This window comes from Bidens hawaiensis, unplaced genomic scaffold, assembly GCF_021521415.1.
Source record: "Bidens hawaiensis isolate Kalapana, Puna unplaced genomic scaffold, B.hawaiensis_p1.1 tig00025797_1, whole genome shotgun sequence".
NCBI lineage: Eukaryota > Viridiplantae > Streptophyta > Magnoliopsida > Asterales > Asteraceae > Bidens > Bidens hawaiensis.
Genome location: NW_027494138.1, coordinates 196,731 through 213,837, shown reverse-complemented (window position 1 = coordinate 213,837; position 17,107 = coordinate 196,731). Strand labels below are relative to the sequence as shown.

Below are 17,107 nucleotides of genomic sequence, written 5' to 3'. Positions count from 1 at the left end.
CGTCATTTTCCTATGATGTGCTTTTCAACTTCTTTTCACATCTCAATCAACCAAGTTTTTCCAACTTCAAGACTCGCTTTGTATGATTCCATAACCTCTTGGAATCATGTATGGTTCCTCATTGTCATCCGTTATTTATAACACTTTTGCCATAAAAGGATCTACCAAAGCACTTCCATCTTTAAGTTTGTAGTTCTTCAATTTTTTCTCCAAAAAGAGAATAAGAAAATATTGTAAAAATAGAGCAACCAATTATAAATAAAAAACAAATGTCGTATACACTTACGGTAAAATTGTGAACAAGTCTAAACCTACTGCTCTAAATGATGATCATAAATCACAACCAAGGTAGGTCACAAGTAAAACAAATCTATAATACTTAATTAAAATGACCATCATCCAACTTAGAATGTAGATTATTATTGTGATTATATTAAAATAAAATAGAGAAAAAAGTGTCAACCTACCTATTTTTGACATGGTAAAAAAGCGGACAAAAAGGTGGCTATTGATCTACACTAACTTCTGAACTAAGTTTATGACTCTTCAGCTGTGATTTACTAAGTTCAGGCGTGCGGTACTATTTTCTCAAGCTAAATGCTTGTTTATCAAAATAATAATACCTTATATGCCTGCCATCAGTTATGACTTACAAACACAATGATTTTCAAATTTTTGTGTAGCATGACGTTGACAAGCATTCTCGTCTATGGCTTAGTTCTATTTATAACAGTTGCGATCAAAGGTAATTCTCAACAGTTATGATCACAAGAGTTTGCTTCTTTCTGAAGCCCAGGTTCAATCGGTTAGCAAAAAAACAAATGAAAAAAATAATAAATTTGAGCCCAAAAAACCTTACAATCCAAACTTATCTTCTTCTTGGTAGTCCGGTTCACTCAATTCAATCCACCTGCCCCGCCCCTCCTAAAGCATGTATGATATGCAAATATAACCAACGTGAGAATTTCAAAATATGAAACAATAAATAAACACAAATCATGAGCAAAACAAGCACATACTACCTTCATTTTTTTGACTTTCCACAAGCTTATAAGAGACTTTAAACTTGCCAAACTTTGCAATGCATACTCCCGAATCTCGTAGTCTTTCTTGGTTTTCTTGAACCCTTAATATTATAATTTTCTCATAATCATTATTGCTTTTGTTCCCCATTAGTTAAAAGCCAGATTTAGCAATCTAGTTGAAGCAACCGATACAACAAAATAATTATGCAGTAAGTTTCTTACATGTGTTGTGTTTTTCCCTTGCATCAAAATAGGTAACAATCTGCAAAAACAAGCATTCTTTGTAACATCAAATCTATTATTTTTATAATTGCAATCAATCATAAATGCCCTACCTGGAATGTATGATGTCGTTTCTTTTGAGCCCCGCTCTTCATTTTACTAAAGGCAAGCTCTATTGCATCACCATTTTCCTCATCAACCCAAACGTAAATCCTTCTTTGTTCCCAACCCCTACAACGTATTGAAAATTTTAGACCATAAGATAACAAACAGTTAACAAAGGCAATTATTTTGTATACACAGGCCTTAGAGTGCATTATTCTGTAATCGCTTTCTTTGGTCACTGCAAAAAGAAAAATAAAAGCATATGACAAATAAAAATGTAATTTCTTATATACATAATTAAAGAAAAATGGTTTCATCTGCTTACCTTTTATTAATAACTATGGTTGTTAATCCAATACTTATTTGCTTGGTTGTTAAAGTCTCTCTGCTTACAAACATTCATTAGTAGTTCTTTACATTTAGGGCCTTGAGACAACATATTAGTCATGTTTCTGTACAACTGTCACAAAATATTTAGTAATATGATTGGTTATATAGCATTGATGCACAACAGTACGTTGTAGCCATTTTCATAAGCAGATGGGAGCATTTGTTATAGACATTTTTCACATATAGATGGTGTGTAACATTCATTATCAAATGAATAACAATAAAATCAGAAGAAGAATTTCTTTTAGCTATAAGGAGTCCGACTTCACATAAATAACGTATTCAATTTAAAGCTAACATAGAGTATGTGAGCTACCACATAATTATTATCAAAACAAAACAAATGATATACACAGTCAACTGCAAGTATGAATATATGAGGAAATCACATAAGGAAGCTATGAGTAAATAAATAGGAATATGAAGACCAAACTCTAAGATGACTTTAATCCAAAGAGCATTCATCGATCCGATTCCACCATTCGTTGATGTTTCGAACATGAATCGGACTGTGAAAATGTAATTGGTAGAACTACAATGATTTTTTCAAGTTGTACCTTTCGAATCATCGAAAAGCTAATTATTGTTGATGTTGGTGTGCTCTTGTGAGGAGAGACGTAATTTAGGGTAAAAATGTTATTGGGGGGAAATTTTGTGAAAATTTGAGCAACCTTAGCGGGAAGAAATTTTGAGGAGGGAATCAAAAGGTTTGAGAGAAAACCGGTTCGGTTGGGTCAAGATAAGTCAAAACTGTTTATGATCGGTTTCGTTCGGGTTTTGACCAGTTTTTGTCCGGTTCTTACCGGTTTCGGTTCGTTTAACCGGTTTTATATAGAAAATTACAAATCGATTCCGAACCTATGGTTTCAATCGGTTCCGAATCGGTTAAATATGTCGGTCCTTAATTCTTTCGTACACAAATGTCAGTCATTAATTCTTTCGTACACATAAACTTCAAAGACTAAATATCAGCTAATAATATGGTCTTTTTGCAGTTGTTGTTAAGACAAATTTTTGGTATCTAGTATATGCATCAGTTATTAGAGAGTGGATCTCAACCTCTATTTATTTCATCCACAAAACTCTTTCAAGATAAAATATATTAATTTCAAATAGAATACATTACATGATTTTTTATAATGATTTTTAGCTTCTCTTTGCTTAAAATGGTAGAATTTAAGCCAAATAATAGAGACCGGAAATAAGTCCTCGGATTTTTCAATATAAAAAATGCGTCAAAGACTAACTATCAATCCTTTTGTCGATCCTATTTTGGAATTTTTGATACGTTTCTTCCAAGTTAGAGACTGAATATTAGTTGCCTTGCATTTGCGTCACTTTCGTTAACGTATTTGGGGCTGAATTCAATCGCTTATAAGTTCCCTCCAAAGCTGTTTATTTGCTAAACATATTTGTGACTGGAATTTAGTCTTAAATAAGGCGTCATAGTATTAGGGACTGATTATCTGTCATTAACATCAGCCAAATAAAAATCAGTCCCCAATATTATCGGTAACTGATTAATCAGTCCCCGATATTATGTATTTCTAACTGATATATCAGTCCCTGATAGTTTAGTCTCTAATGGTCACATTTTTTGTAGTGAAAGGCTCCGTATGGCTGGGTTGTGCCAGCTGGCGGGGCCTTTAGCCATTGGGTCACCCAGGGCCGACCCGTTAGTTTAATTAGGTGAAGCTAGGGCTTTAGGCCCATCAATTTTTAGGGCCTCAAATACAAAAGAAAAATTAATGATGATCAACGATAGTCAGTTAAAGCCAATATTGGTTAATGATGATTAGCTAGTGCAAATATTAGTTAAATTGAGTCAATTATAGTCAAACTGTTAACACTTGTTAATTATGGTCGCAATTGGAATCCTTTATGATCAATATTAATCCACAGTGGTAAAGTATCATATATATTGGTCAATATCGATTAACGATGCCTAGTTAAGTATTGAATATATGCATTATCTACTTAGGAAAAATATAAGTTATTTTATTATAAGATACTTAATAAAAAAATGTTTTGTATTTGTGAATAGGTATCTATATAATATATATAAACGAAAATTCAAAAATCCCACGTGTCGCGATGTGGTCATTTCCCCCTTTTGTGTAAACCACCAGATTTCTTGATTTTTAAATGGAGACCTCTTATTGATTTAACTCAAATTCATGGGTATGGGTCTTATCAAAAACAGATAGCTCTTAAACGGGTTATAACATCTCATTAAATTAAAAATTAACCTTACCAGTTATTTGATATGAAAATCCTACAAAATAGGAATATACTAAAATTTAATATCCAATTTAAAAAGAAAAAGATATTATTTATAATTAATAAACAATTTTATAGTGAAAAACAAAAGTGGGTCATAAGTCACCAAATCCAGATAGCTTTTAAACGGGTTATAACATATCATTTATTTATAAAGAAAATTAAAATCCAAAAAATAAATATTAAAAAATATAAAATGTAAAACAACTATTCTCTCAAGCCATCAGATTGCTTTATTTGTAAATGAAGGCTTCTCACGCATTTGACCCGAATTCACGGGTAAAGGTTTTACCAAACCCAAATAGCTCTTAAACGGATTATAACATCTCATTATATTAAAAAATAATCTCATCAAATATTTGATATGAAAATCTTATAAAATAGGAATATACTAAAAATTAATATCCTATTTTATTTAAAAAAAATATTATTTATAATTAAGAAACAATTTTATAATAAAGAAAATAAACGGGTAATGGGTATCACCAAACTCATATAGTTTTTAAATCGGATTATAACATATCATTTATTTGTGAAGCAATTTCATCATCAAACCTCAAGTATATTAATTATTAACTTTCTTACAATAAATAAAATTAAAATCCAAATATAAATATAAATATATAAATATTAAAAACGAATAATGTAAAATAACCCCGTAATACGAAGGATAAAATCTAGTTTACAATATAATAATAATAATAATAACTATAACATTTTCTCTCCCTTTTTTTTTACGTTTTAAACAACTTTTGTTTTCACTTTATATCTTAATATTTATTATGTAGTAAATTTTATTTATTTATTTTTTATTTTTCTATTTTTAGAAAAGACATGTAATAAATTTTATTAGTTGATTAAAAACGAAAATTAAAATTAAAGACCTTATCTTCGTTTTCAATTCCCAGATTCCCTCCAATCTCAAATGCAAACGTCAAAAGTTCAATTTTCCTCTATAATATTATTTCTAAACTCTAATGAAAAACAATTAACCCCCCCCCCCCCCCCAAACACCATATTGACCATTCCAATTTATTCCCACTTTTAACGTCTCATTGATCGCCCGAAACAAAATGTACAAACATGCGAGTGTTTCAACCTATTCATACTAATTACTATTCACACCATCTTCTCAAGTTTGTGTCTCGCTCTTTATCATTTTGGTTTCGGTTTTGTCCACTGGGATGCTATAATCTTAATTTTTAATCAAAATTTGTGTTGCTATTTGTGTCCATCGATGATTAATTTCATTTTGTTGATTGTGATAGGTTTTTTTCAGTTTCTTCGTATAGTTCAATCTGAAGCCAAGATGTACTCTTTAAAGATTGAATGGGTTAATCTATTAAAAAATCAGATTCATATATATAAATAGGTTGTTGGGATCTGGATTATTTTTTGATGTTGTGTTTTGAGGTAGGGCCAAGCTTTTTAACTTGAAAATCGAACAGATCTTTTAAGGATTTTATATACTTTTTTTCGGATAGTTAATTTACCTTTAATAACAAACTTTTACATATAATGCTTACGGTTTAAAAAGAGTGCGAAACATAGACTCTTTGTTACAAAAAAATGTTTTTTCTTTTTGTCATTTTGATGATAGATACCATTTCTTGTTGGAACTTGCATACAAGTAGCATATCGGCATTAATTGATTTTGATAAACGCCAATCAATGGAAAAACTAGGTTTACAGACGACATTATAAAATTTGCTAAAATGTGAAGCAAATTAGTCACACACAAAGTGATACTAAAAACCTAAACTTGTGTGACACAAATATTAAATGCCACTATAAATGTTGTAAAGAAATTATGGCATACGCAAAATGTCATTTAAACCTAAAGTTTAGTGACAAAAATAAAAAAATTACACAAAAAGTTTGTACCAAGCAAAAATGGCATACAAAAAGTACCTTTACAACTTAAATTTTAGTGACACAGATGCTAAATGCCACTAAAATATATGCCAAACAAATGTGGCATATGCAAAGTGCCATTAAAACCTAAACTAGTGACACATAAGCTAAATGACACTAAAAATGTGTGCCATTAAATGAGATTTTTTTTACTGTAACTCTTATATAAAGTTTACCATCTATGCAAATTGCATTAACTAAATATCTTCCATTAGCTGAAAATGCAAATTGCATTAATAGGACCTGGGCAGATATGCCATCTGGCAATAGGGTTACTCTGATAATTAAATTAATTGTAGCTGAGAGATTTATTCATAGTGCAATTATAAAAAAAAAAGGGTAGTTTTGAGAGGTGGAATCAAACAATAATGTTCTTGGATCAATCTCAACAACCAGCTAGCAGAAATCACTAATGTTAAACCGAGATCTCGGATCTTGTTAGGGTTTGGTTATTTCCGGTTATAGTAAGGAAGAGAGGGAGTAGAGAGGGTTGGTGAGTGGATAAGATAGAGATTTTGCCAAAAGGTCCATGTGTGTATGGAAGGATGCACTATTTAAGTGCATCTCCATGCATATGTCTTTCATTATGTTTGACCCAATGGGCTCACCATTACAAGGCCTCGGGCCTAAACATTATTACAACAAATGAAAGCTAAATAAATTACATCGTGATTAGTACGAAATAATACAAAAGACTATATTAATAAAGCGGGGCCCTACAATCTTCATCTAGTCTTTTCATATTATCCTCAGCTTTCGTTTTCAATCGGTCTCGTATTCAATAGGAGACTCATAATCAAATACTTGATTGTCAACAAGGTAATGAACAAACTTGTTGAACTTTTCAACTATTTTTTCGGTGTTAGTCCGTCGAAAAATTTTTTTAGTACGTGACTCCTCCGTCCAAAAAGCCCGTAGGGCTGCATCTCTTTTATTCTTTATGCAAATAGTGGGCTTGATGTGTTGTTTCTTCACTCAAATGGACTTGTAGCTCTTTTATTTGTTTGTGGACTTGTTTCATTTGGAACCCACTCGACATTCAAAGTCCACACAAGACTTAATTACTTTACCGTATCAGTTAAGCCATTTTGATAGTGAAACTAAAAAAAATATACATTCTTAAATAAACCTATTTAAAACTAACAAAAAGCAAAAGAAAAAAAAACTAAACAAAAAAGAATTCAAATAAAATATTCCAAAAATGTTTGCGACACCAAAATCTGATTTTTATCTATATCTTATCTTAAATATATATAAATGAAACCATTAAAAGCTCTCTAGTTGCTCCCTGTATTATCTCAAGCCATCAGATTACTTTATTTGTAAATGGAGGCTTCTCATGCATTTGTCTCGAATTCAGGAGTATGGGCCTCAACAAACCCAGATAGCCCGTAAGCGGGTTATAACATCTCATTAAATTAAAAATTAATCTTACCAAATATTTGATATGAAAATCCTATAAAATAGGGATATACAAAAAGTTAATATATGATTTTTTTTTAAAAAATATATTATTTATAATTAAGAAAAAAAAAATTATAGTAAAAAATAAGTGGGTCATGAATTTCACCAAACCCAGATAGTTCTTTTTTTTTTTTACAATTATGTCACCTTTTCATTAAACTCAACATTATTACAATAAAGTGGTAGGCAAACGGGCAACAAGCTGCGCCGCAACCCCCTTTTGAATAGCAAAGCCCATCCTACTAAAAACGAAGCTTTGGGACGTAGGGGCAGAAAGGGTACCATGTACGACCCGCTGAACCCTGCTCAGAAAATTCACAGCCTCCGGGGCTAGAAACCCAAATGTATCAAAAGCAAAAGGGAGAAATACATGTTGATTCTCTAAGCAGGCTTTTTCGTGTTTGACAACTTTGCCCGATTCGGCCTTCAACGCAGCCTGACCCACAACAAACCCACAGTCTCTGAGCCCGACAAGAGGAGACACTCCTGTAAGGTCCACACAAGCGTGTATCCCCATGTCCACCCGAACACAAGAATATCAGCTGGCCTTAACGTGGACCTCCCTTAATGCGGATCTGTAAGAAAGTTAACAAGGGCCTCATTTTTAGCAGAAATCCCTGCCCGTTTAAGAACATCTCACAGAACATCCCTAACCAAATCATGTTTGTATTTAAAACCAGGTAATTCTTTGCAATGCACCGCATGGTCTCCAAAAGAATCCAAAAAAACCTTGCGGCAAACTGGATAAGGCTCATCAGTCGGAAACATAGGGATCATCAGTCGGGTTATAACATCTAATTTATTTGTGAAACCCTTTGATCATCAAACCCTAGTATATTATTAACTTTCTTAAAATAAATAAAATTAAAATCCAAAAAAAATATATAAGTATTAGAAACGAAAAATGTAAGGGACAAAACCTAGTAGTATAATAAACTAAAAATAGTTTTTACTTATATACAAAATCGATTTTCATTTAATATATTTAATATTAAATTAACGTTTATTGGTTAAAAACTAAAAATTAACTTTTAAGAATAATTAAATAAATTATATATTTTTTTTCTTCTTTCATATTTATAAAATTTATACAAAATTTATTTAAAGCTTTATCGATCCCAAACCCGTCATTAACCATTCTATCGTGTCAAGTTTGTTTATTTCAATTAGATGGTTATTTCTTGTATTCTCTAAAAATTAGGACCAGTAGTTGGAAATTCTCGCATGACCAATCAACTCGCTTAAACCATCAACCCACTACCATCCTATAAATTCCAAATGAGTTTTTCATAATCCTTTTTTATTTCTTTTTTCAAAGTTTGGGGGTGTATCACATTTATGCTTTTTGTGTTGATGTTTTATTGATGCATATCTCAAACCAATTCACGCATTTTCATAATTGTTTTCATTTATTACACACATGCTTATGAATTATGTGAACTTGCTTGCAATGTGTTTATCCCTTTTGGTGGAAGAGACTCATACACATACACATTCGCGTATTCATAGTGGGAGGGTCCGACGAGATGTACACGCGCCGCCTAATTCTTCAACTTATGTTGGAGCTCACGATGGTTCTCATTACCCTATTAATTCGGCTTCGATCGGAAGAACAGTATGATTTTATTTATTTGTTATTCATTTACACTATGTTTAAATGTTATAGTTTGACAAGTGAATCATAGCCGAATTTATATAGTAAATATATAATCAAACTAAGAAAGCTCACCAACATTTTTGAAAAAAATATTATTATTTTAAACATGCTTGTGCTGCTGGTTCTTGCACAAAGGCAACTAGATTGCCCATAGGTTTCTTTGAATTAATCGTGTAATTGCTATTATTTGGAATGAAATAAATATATTGCCATTTAATGATTTTACAAGCTTATGAACAATCAAAATACCATCCCGACGTATATACAATCTGCCATCGGTCGGAGTGTTACAGCTATCAACAAGAAAATTCAGGTCTTAGAAAGATGCGTAGGTGAGTGCTAGATGGTCTCTTTTACCGTTTTAAACTCTTTTGGGTTGTAAAGCTGGAAGATCTAAGTCATATAGGGTCCATGTGGCATGCTAGACTTATAGTTTGTACTAATTACGACATACTGAATGTGATAATCTTTATAGATGGTCCAAGAAGCATAGTGGCATTCTAATCTTGTTTTGGATGAGTGGTTGTAGATGAATAAAGGTGAGTACACGAATTTGGTCCCCTTATAAGGTTCAAGCTACGAAGCATATTATAGCATGAAAATAGATTGACGTACATATAACCAAATAGGTTTATTAGATTACAACTCAAATAGAAACTTAAGCTTATGGAAACCCTTAGATTGGATTGACAAATAATGATAGTGCATAGGGCTTGAACGAGTCAGGATTACCATGCTTGTCATCCCCCGTATACATGAAATGCCCCATTCTGGCAAGGTTTATTACGCATTCAGTGAACTCGTGTTGCAATTTCGAACCAATTTCTTGTCGCTCCTTATTTAGCTTCTTCCATGTCTCCAAAGTTAATCGTTTTATGTATTCTCTTGCTTCGGCTTCAGTGGCACCACTCTCGTGCATATAACATTGGATCGACTTAGGAACATCACCTCTTTCAAGTTCGTCCTAAAACCAACAAGAAGTTAAGTTTATCTGAGTATGAATAGGTATATTGTTAATAAGCTAGGTTAAGAAGTTTACGGATGATGTGCCCATATCATTAGTAAGTCGCACAATAACGCATGCATGTCGAATCATATTTTCAGCTAATCTTATCTGGTCCAATGTATCTTCGGACACAGTGGTTAAAGTTAATAGATATGCATGCTTGATGATCGGGACAATCCCTATTGACATGTATCCATTGTCGAGGAACTCGTTTAAGGTTGGTGTGTATCCACTATCAAACCATCTAGCTTCTATGATGTAAGAGTTGCATAAATCCTGCCACTGTAATGCCAAATAAAGTTACACTAGAAAACTATAAGAAAGTATTTATTACACATTATTACAACGAAAAGGTATATTAGTTTGGATACTTACCGCTTTTTTTAAGTAAGGAACGACAAAGAATCCTTCACGTGTCACTACGTTATATGCCATATCATTTATTGCATTATAAAGGGCAAGGAAGCAAATTTTCATATAATCAGGAAGTCCTTCGATCGTGTTGAGCTCCCAACTACAAAATGGAATTGTTTACTCAAAACATATGATCTATGAGAAACTACTAATATTGAAACAAAGAATTTTAGCACCAACCAGTTCACAAAGTCAGTGAAATGTTCGAGTTCTTTCAAAGTACCATAGACATCATAGACGTCGTCAATGGTAGTGATCATCGCGTTAACCTTTGTGAGATCTCTCCTTCCCTTAAAGTGAGGCAAGTAATTTTCAGTAACACTCCACATAAAGTTCTCCATCAAACGATCACGAGCAAAACCGAATTTATCCCAACCAATTTCATTCCACCATCTGTATGTGAAGATATAGTGATAAGGTTAATGATTACTTTTTTTTAACTGTGGAAGAAAGTTACACCAGGAGCGCTTACATGCAGGTTATCTAGTTAATGAATTCATAAATTGTGAAATAGGTATGATAGCTCTATGGTATTAGAGTAAATGTTTGTGATCACATTGTATATATGCTGTGCAGTGGCGAACATAAGGCATGGGCAGGGGTAACCTGGGTTACCCCTCAACTTCCATTTCGTAGTGTAAAAAATTTTTTATTTTCGTAGTTTTATATATCGGGTTGCCTCTAAAGCAAAACTAGGTTACCCTTCAAAAATTTTAAGAAGCCCTTACATTATTTAAAAGCCCATACATTAGTAAAAAGCCCACTCAACTCAAATAAAATAAGCCCAAAAAACATAATATTAAACATCCAGACAACAGCCGCTATCCCCTCTGCTCCCACCATATCCAATAGCTGCCACTCCAAAAGAAAGAGGGTGTCTTTTGGGTGAACTTAATGTCTTCTACACTCTGTAAAGGAAGATGAAAGATTTACAAAATTGGATGAAATACGTGATCTTGCTCGTTTAATGGTGGAAATCGTAAAAGATCTTTCTTTTCCTTTGGTTTATTGGATATTGAAGCTAGCTATCGGTTGCAACTGCAACTGTTGAAAGATTTTTCTAAAGCTTATCAAGACTGATTTACGCAATCGAATGGTGACGATTATTTGAACAATGCTCTATTTTTTGCGGTCGAAAGAGAAAAATTTGATAAAGTAATGGGAGACGATGTAATGGCTCGATTTCAAGCTATCAAATGTCGAAGAGGAGAGATCATCTATTAGGTAGGTGTGTTAACTTTATTTGTTATTGTCTTTTTTTTTAAATGTATGATAAAAACAAAAATTTTTAGGTTACCTCTGGAATTTAGTTCTAGATCCGCCACTGATGCCGTGCATACTGTATAGGATCCATTTACAAGAAGAGAATTAAGGGACTAACTAATCATCGGCATTAAGAGGAAAGGGGCACCTTAATTTTAATTTATTTTAGTATTATAGATACGTGAAAATCCCTAACGTCCTCGTATAAAATGTTGTAACCTCCTCACTAAACTTTTGAAATAGAAACTTAAGAAATTTAGAAACCGACCCCTAAAAAAAACAAATTAATATAAACAATAATCTATCTATATAAATGCAAAAAAAAAAGTAAAGAAAAGATAATCCTGTGTGTCACTTTTTGGTTGCTCCCCTCCCCTCTAAAGCCACAAGATTGTTTGATTTGTGATTTGAGACTTCTCATGCGTTCGAATCGAATTCGCGGATACGAGTCTCACCATACCCGGATAGTCCTTAATAATATATATAATATCTCATTTATTTATGAAAATCTTTCATAATCATACAATAATTTTCGTAGGTCATGAGTCTCACCAACCTCTGATAGCCGTTAAACAGGTTATAACATCTAATTTATTTGTGAAATAACCTCTTAATCATCAAACAATAATCTTCACGGGTCATGGGTCTCACAAAACCCGGATAGCTTTTAAACGGGTTATAACCTCTCATTTATTTGCGAAACTTTTTCATCATCAAAATCTAAATTAATTTCTCTCCTCTACATATGTTTCGTCGCCCGTGTATCCTTTTCATCACCTGTTAACTTCTGACTACCACCCACCATCTCCTCTCTCATACATCAACCACCATCGTCACCTACATCTACTATCCCTTTTACATAAGACAAATAGTTGTGTTCATGCTTGTTCGTTTAAAAATCAACATGTTCGTGTTCGTTTATACTCATTCGTCAAAAATAAAAAAAAACATATGCATATCAATTGAAGCCCGAACGTTAAAAATTATAATGAACGCAACAAACTAACATATAAGTATTAATCAAATCAAACTACGTTAAAAATAAAATAAATAATTACAAAATATAAAATAGCAAAAGGATTAAAAATCCTAAATAAACCCTCGTAAACGGGGGACTCAAACTAGTTTTAACTATAATTACCAATATCCAAATGTTAAAACTATTGTAACTTATACCTCAAATTAGTTTTAAGGTTAGTAGCCCAAGGACCATAAGCTTAGTCTCTTTACCCTTAGACGCTAGCACATAATTTCAATTTATACATTATTAAAGTAAAAAATAATTAGTAACAATGCAAAGAAAAATAACAGCGAGTAGTGACAGATAATGCCCCCTTCGTCAACCAAATTACAGAAAAACTTCCGAATATAGGTAATTTATTAAGTATATCGCTCATTTGATTGGGGTTTAAAAAATTATACAAGTTATAAACTTTAAATATAGAATATTGTTTGTACTAGGAGACGAGTTTAGATACATTAGATTTTGATTTTTTTTATTCTTTTATAATATGGTCTCGCCCCTTTCGATCTAACCGAGTCTGAACCGGATCGAAAAAAATTATTCAATAGAAATACGAACGACCCCTATTAATTTTCGCCCCATAACAATTTTCTGAATCCCTAATAGCCCTAGAATAACAAAATATTTGACTTGAAGTTATTCAGTAGGAGTTAATCATTGATTGTGATTGGTATAGCTTACCTAATAGCAGATAAACTTATTTGATTTATATATTTATCTTTAAATTTATTTATGAGTTACTATCAATATCATTATATTAGTTTGTTAGCTCTATTATTACCTTTTTTGTTGTAATCTTTAACATAAAAAAGTTTCTAAGTTTTCGATAATAATGAAATAGTATTCACAAATATAGCTTTTCATTTCGTTTGAATTCTTAAGCTATATATATCACTAGCTTATTACTGGGTTTGTTTTATACTGTTCGTTTATAATATTGATATTTAATTTTATTTATTGTAAAGAAGTTAATAATATAATTAGGATTTGATTATGAGTGAGTTTCATAGATAAATGAGATAAAAAAATGGAATATAATTTTTAATGCATCCCCTATTTTATAAGATTTTTATATCAATTATTTGGTGACATTAATTTTTAATTTAATGAGATGTTATAACCCGTTTAAGGGCTATCTGGGTTTGGTGAAACCCATACCCGCAAATTCAGGTCAAAAATATGAGAGGCCTTCATTTGCAAATTAAGCAATCTGGTAGTTTGAGAAGATGCGAGAAAAAACCAGAAAGCTTTTAAAGGTTTTGATTATATATATTTGAGATTTAAGATTTATGTATTTGAGACCCTTACTATATTGCAATCATTTTTTCGTTTTCATGAATAGTATCTACTCTTGCTGACATTAGGGGAAAAGGATGATATACCTTGATGCGTATTTCATATCCTCTTGGTAAACTGCTTGGACCATGTTGAAGTCCAATTTGGCAAGCTCAAGCACCGTGGGATTCATGTCCCGTTTTTTCTCATAAACTTCAATAAACCACTTTGTTTCCACCCGTGGAAGCATCCAATGAAGCGGAAATTCTAAGGCACGACTTACTACAGACGCAATATTTTTATCTGCAACGTTCTCCATGTTTGCTTTAAGGTATTCTTCTGTGAAAATTCTAGCACTATCCAATATACTTTCATCCTCTACTGAATGATAAGTGGCCTCATACAAGTTTAACATACTGATGATATCTTCAAATAGGTATCCTTTAACACTTCCATTCTCATCTATGTTGTCCCTGAATATCTCTACTCAACACAACTAAACATTCAGGACTGTGAATCAAATTAAAAGGAAATATAAAATCTTCCTCAATTATAAATATATACCTTGAGGGATATGATATCCATGTTGCCGCAAGAGTCGAAAACCGAGGGATTTAAGATTTAAATCCATCTTAGTCCAAGCTTCATGACTTTCATAGTTGTTTTTGTATATATTATCTAAGGCATTGTTTATTTCATTGGCAAAATGATAGGAAATGCCGAGTCTCTGCAATTCATCAATTAAACTCAGTATATTTAATGGATTTTCGATCATTTCATTTCCTTTGTAGATCATAGTCTTCACTAGTTCCTTTAGTGTTTCTGATCTTGCAATATACTTCTCTCCCTACATACATCCATAAGCGTACATGCTATTGTTGTTAGTAAAGTTACAAACATATACTTGACTTTATCATATATATATATATATATATATATTCATGGGTGAGTTATTGTTCAATAATGGCTTATTGTACATGAGAGTACCCATCGTTCGTGAGAGAACTCACGAGAACTCTATCTAACCATTGATTTAAGTATATACTTTTTCTAGGGTTTATCGCTTAATAGTTATAGTTTAGGGTTTAGCTTTAGCGTTTAGTTTTTAGCTTTTAGGGTTTAGATTATAGGGCTTAGCTTTTAGCTATAATACTTTAAAAGTAAATAAGCGTCCGTGTTGATATTCTTTTAAATTAGCGTGAATACACTTTCTCATAAAACTATCACACATAAATGTGCCGTCTCCTAATTGGTTCCTACATTTTTTAGTAATCATTTTATACAAGAACCATAATCTATGTTAAGAATTATAATAAACATGTATATGGTATTTTTACAAAATTAAAAATAGTAAATTTAAATTGTTAGGACTATATTACTGCAAAAAGAAGAATTATTACTGTTTTGTTTTGCGAAAACGAAAAGCAAACATATGCCGGCACTTTTTTATTTTTATGTTTATTTATTTATTTATTTTATTATTACTATTTTGTTTTTCGATAACAAAAATAACAACTCTAAATTGTTTACTTGTTTCTATCACTGGTTTATATCTTTTAAAAGATTTACTTCTTACACCCATGTGCATATGGAAAAACTATTAATGCAATGTCTTAATATGTTTGCATTCATTTTTAAAATGTATTTAGAATATGTTTAGGAAATATAGACATTCCTACACGTGATTTATACATGTGTAAAGCTGTAAATATATATATATATATATATATATATATATATATATATATATATATATATAATCTTAGAAAAAATATATAATTTTTTAACTATTTTCTTATATTTTCAACTTTTTAAATAAAAAAAATGAATGATTTATTTTTAATGCTCTAAGAAAGATTAAGGTTGTGATATTGTCGAAGAACTTCATAGTTGCTGGAAAATAAAATTGCTAAATTAAATAAAATGTTGTCATGGTATGGTATACGTACTTTATATTTGCTAGAAAGTGACTGAATATAATCATTGGACCATAATGAAGGCCGATAGTTTGCTGATCTTCTTGTATTGATTTCCATGGCGGCAGTATCATTCTTAAGACTGGATCGTGGTGAAAATATTTTCTTTTTACAGACAATAATATTATTTCTTTGTGTTACCGAATTGTTGCAAAAGAGAAATGGAGAAGAAAGTGCCCATATTGATGCCATTACCACAAGATATAGTTTGTTTGTTTGGTGATGGTTTTTGATGTAGTAAATGGGACTATATACACACACTAACTCAGTATCAATGCTCTAGAAAAGTCATATGTTTATTTATATATATAATCTCTAATAACCAAACCATGCAACTAGTTTTTTAAGGTTTATATTATTAGCCCGGCGGGGCCAGCAGGTGACTAGCCAACTTATATTTTTTTTAAATCTAAAATTTATCATTGCTAAATTTAAAAAAAATTACAATAAAGTGGCAGGTAAGCGAACAACCAGCCATCAAAGAAACAAAACAAAACAAAACACCAAGATTACAATTTGTATTCATGAAATATTAAAACTACACCAGTTCTCCTATTCAAAGCAAACCGAGTATCTTTACCTCCTTTATTAATTTGTCTATTGTGGTATTGGCACTACTGAAGAATTTGTTGTCCCTTGGCTTTCCATACGCCATGTAGCGATCTGGAGGATTGCTTGAATTGTTTTTGTTGGATATGCCTTCTTTTCACGAGAATAAGTTTTGCACCATATTGAAATATTGTTCCTAATCTCATCGCCAAACCTGATTGATAATGGAAGGAGTTAGTAAGGGGCTAAAACCGCAAACAAATTTATATGATGGGGTACATTTGTTCAAAAGTTTTATGTTTCATATTGAGCTAAAAGGACCATAGGAAGGAAACCACATGAACAAATGAACAAATAAAGCAATTTGTTTTATTCTTAAGTAAATTACGTAAAGGTTAAGATCGTTCTCTCTTTTGTAACATTATCCAATATATATAAAATAAAAGTTTGGTGCCACTAGGCATTCTATTAGGCCAAGTGGCGTCCTGGTATTGGGCCACAACAATTTTTTGTTTGCTTTTTATTTTTTGTTATTTAGTTTTT

General features: G+C 31.7%; 1 protein-coding gene across 1 annotated transcript; it reads right to left on the bottom strand.

Annotated features, from left to right (window-relative positions):
• Positions 1–9,702: 9,702 nt before the first annotated feature.
• LOC143572297 ((-)-beta-pinene synthase, chloroplastic-like) lies at positions 9,703–16,230 on the bottom strand. The gene is made up of 7 exons (XM_077057491.1): positions 15,989–16,230; positions 14,604–14,886; positions 14,147–14,522; positions 10,658–10,870; positions 10,439–10,577; positions 10,097–10,345; positions 9,703–10,021 (listed from the first exon to the last, which is right to left on the bottom strand). The coding sequence occupies exons 1-7, from the start codon at positions 16,205–16,207 to the stop codon at positions 9,734–9,736; spliced, it is 1,767 nt and encodes a 588-aa protein (XP_076913606.1). The 5' UTR covers positions 16,208–16,230; the 3' UTR covers positions 9,703–9,733.
• Between the last annotated feature and the right edge of the window lie 877 nt (positions 16,231–17,107).

Coding starts and splice junctions, on each gene's coding strand:
- LOC143572297 (XM_077057491.1), bottom strand. CDS start 16,207: ATGGCATCAATATGGGCACTTTCTTCTCCATTTCTCTTTTGCAACAAT. Junction 14,887..15,988: donor CACTTTCTAGCAAATATAAA/GTACGTATACCA, acceptor GGATGTATGTAG/GGAGAGAAGTATATTGCAAG. Junction 10,578..10,657: donor TTCACTGACTTTGTGAACTG/GTTGGTGCTAAA, acceptor TCCATTTTGTAG/TTGGGAGCTCAACACGATCG.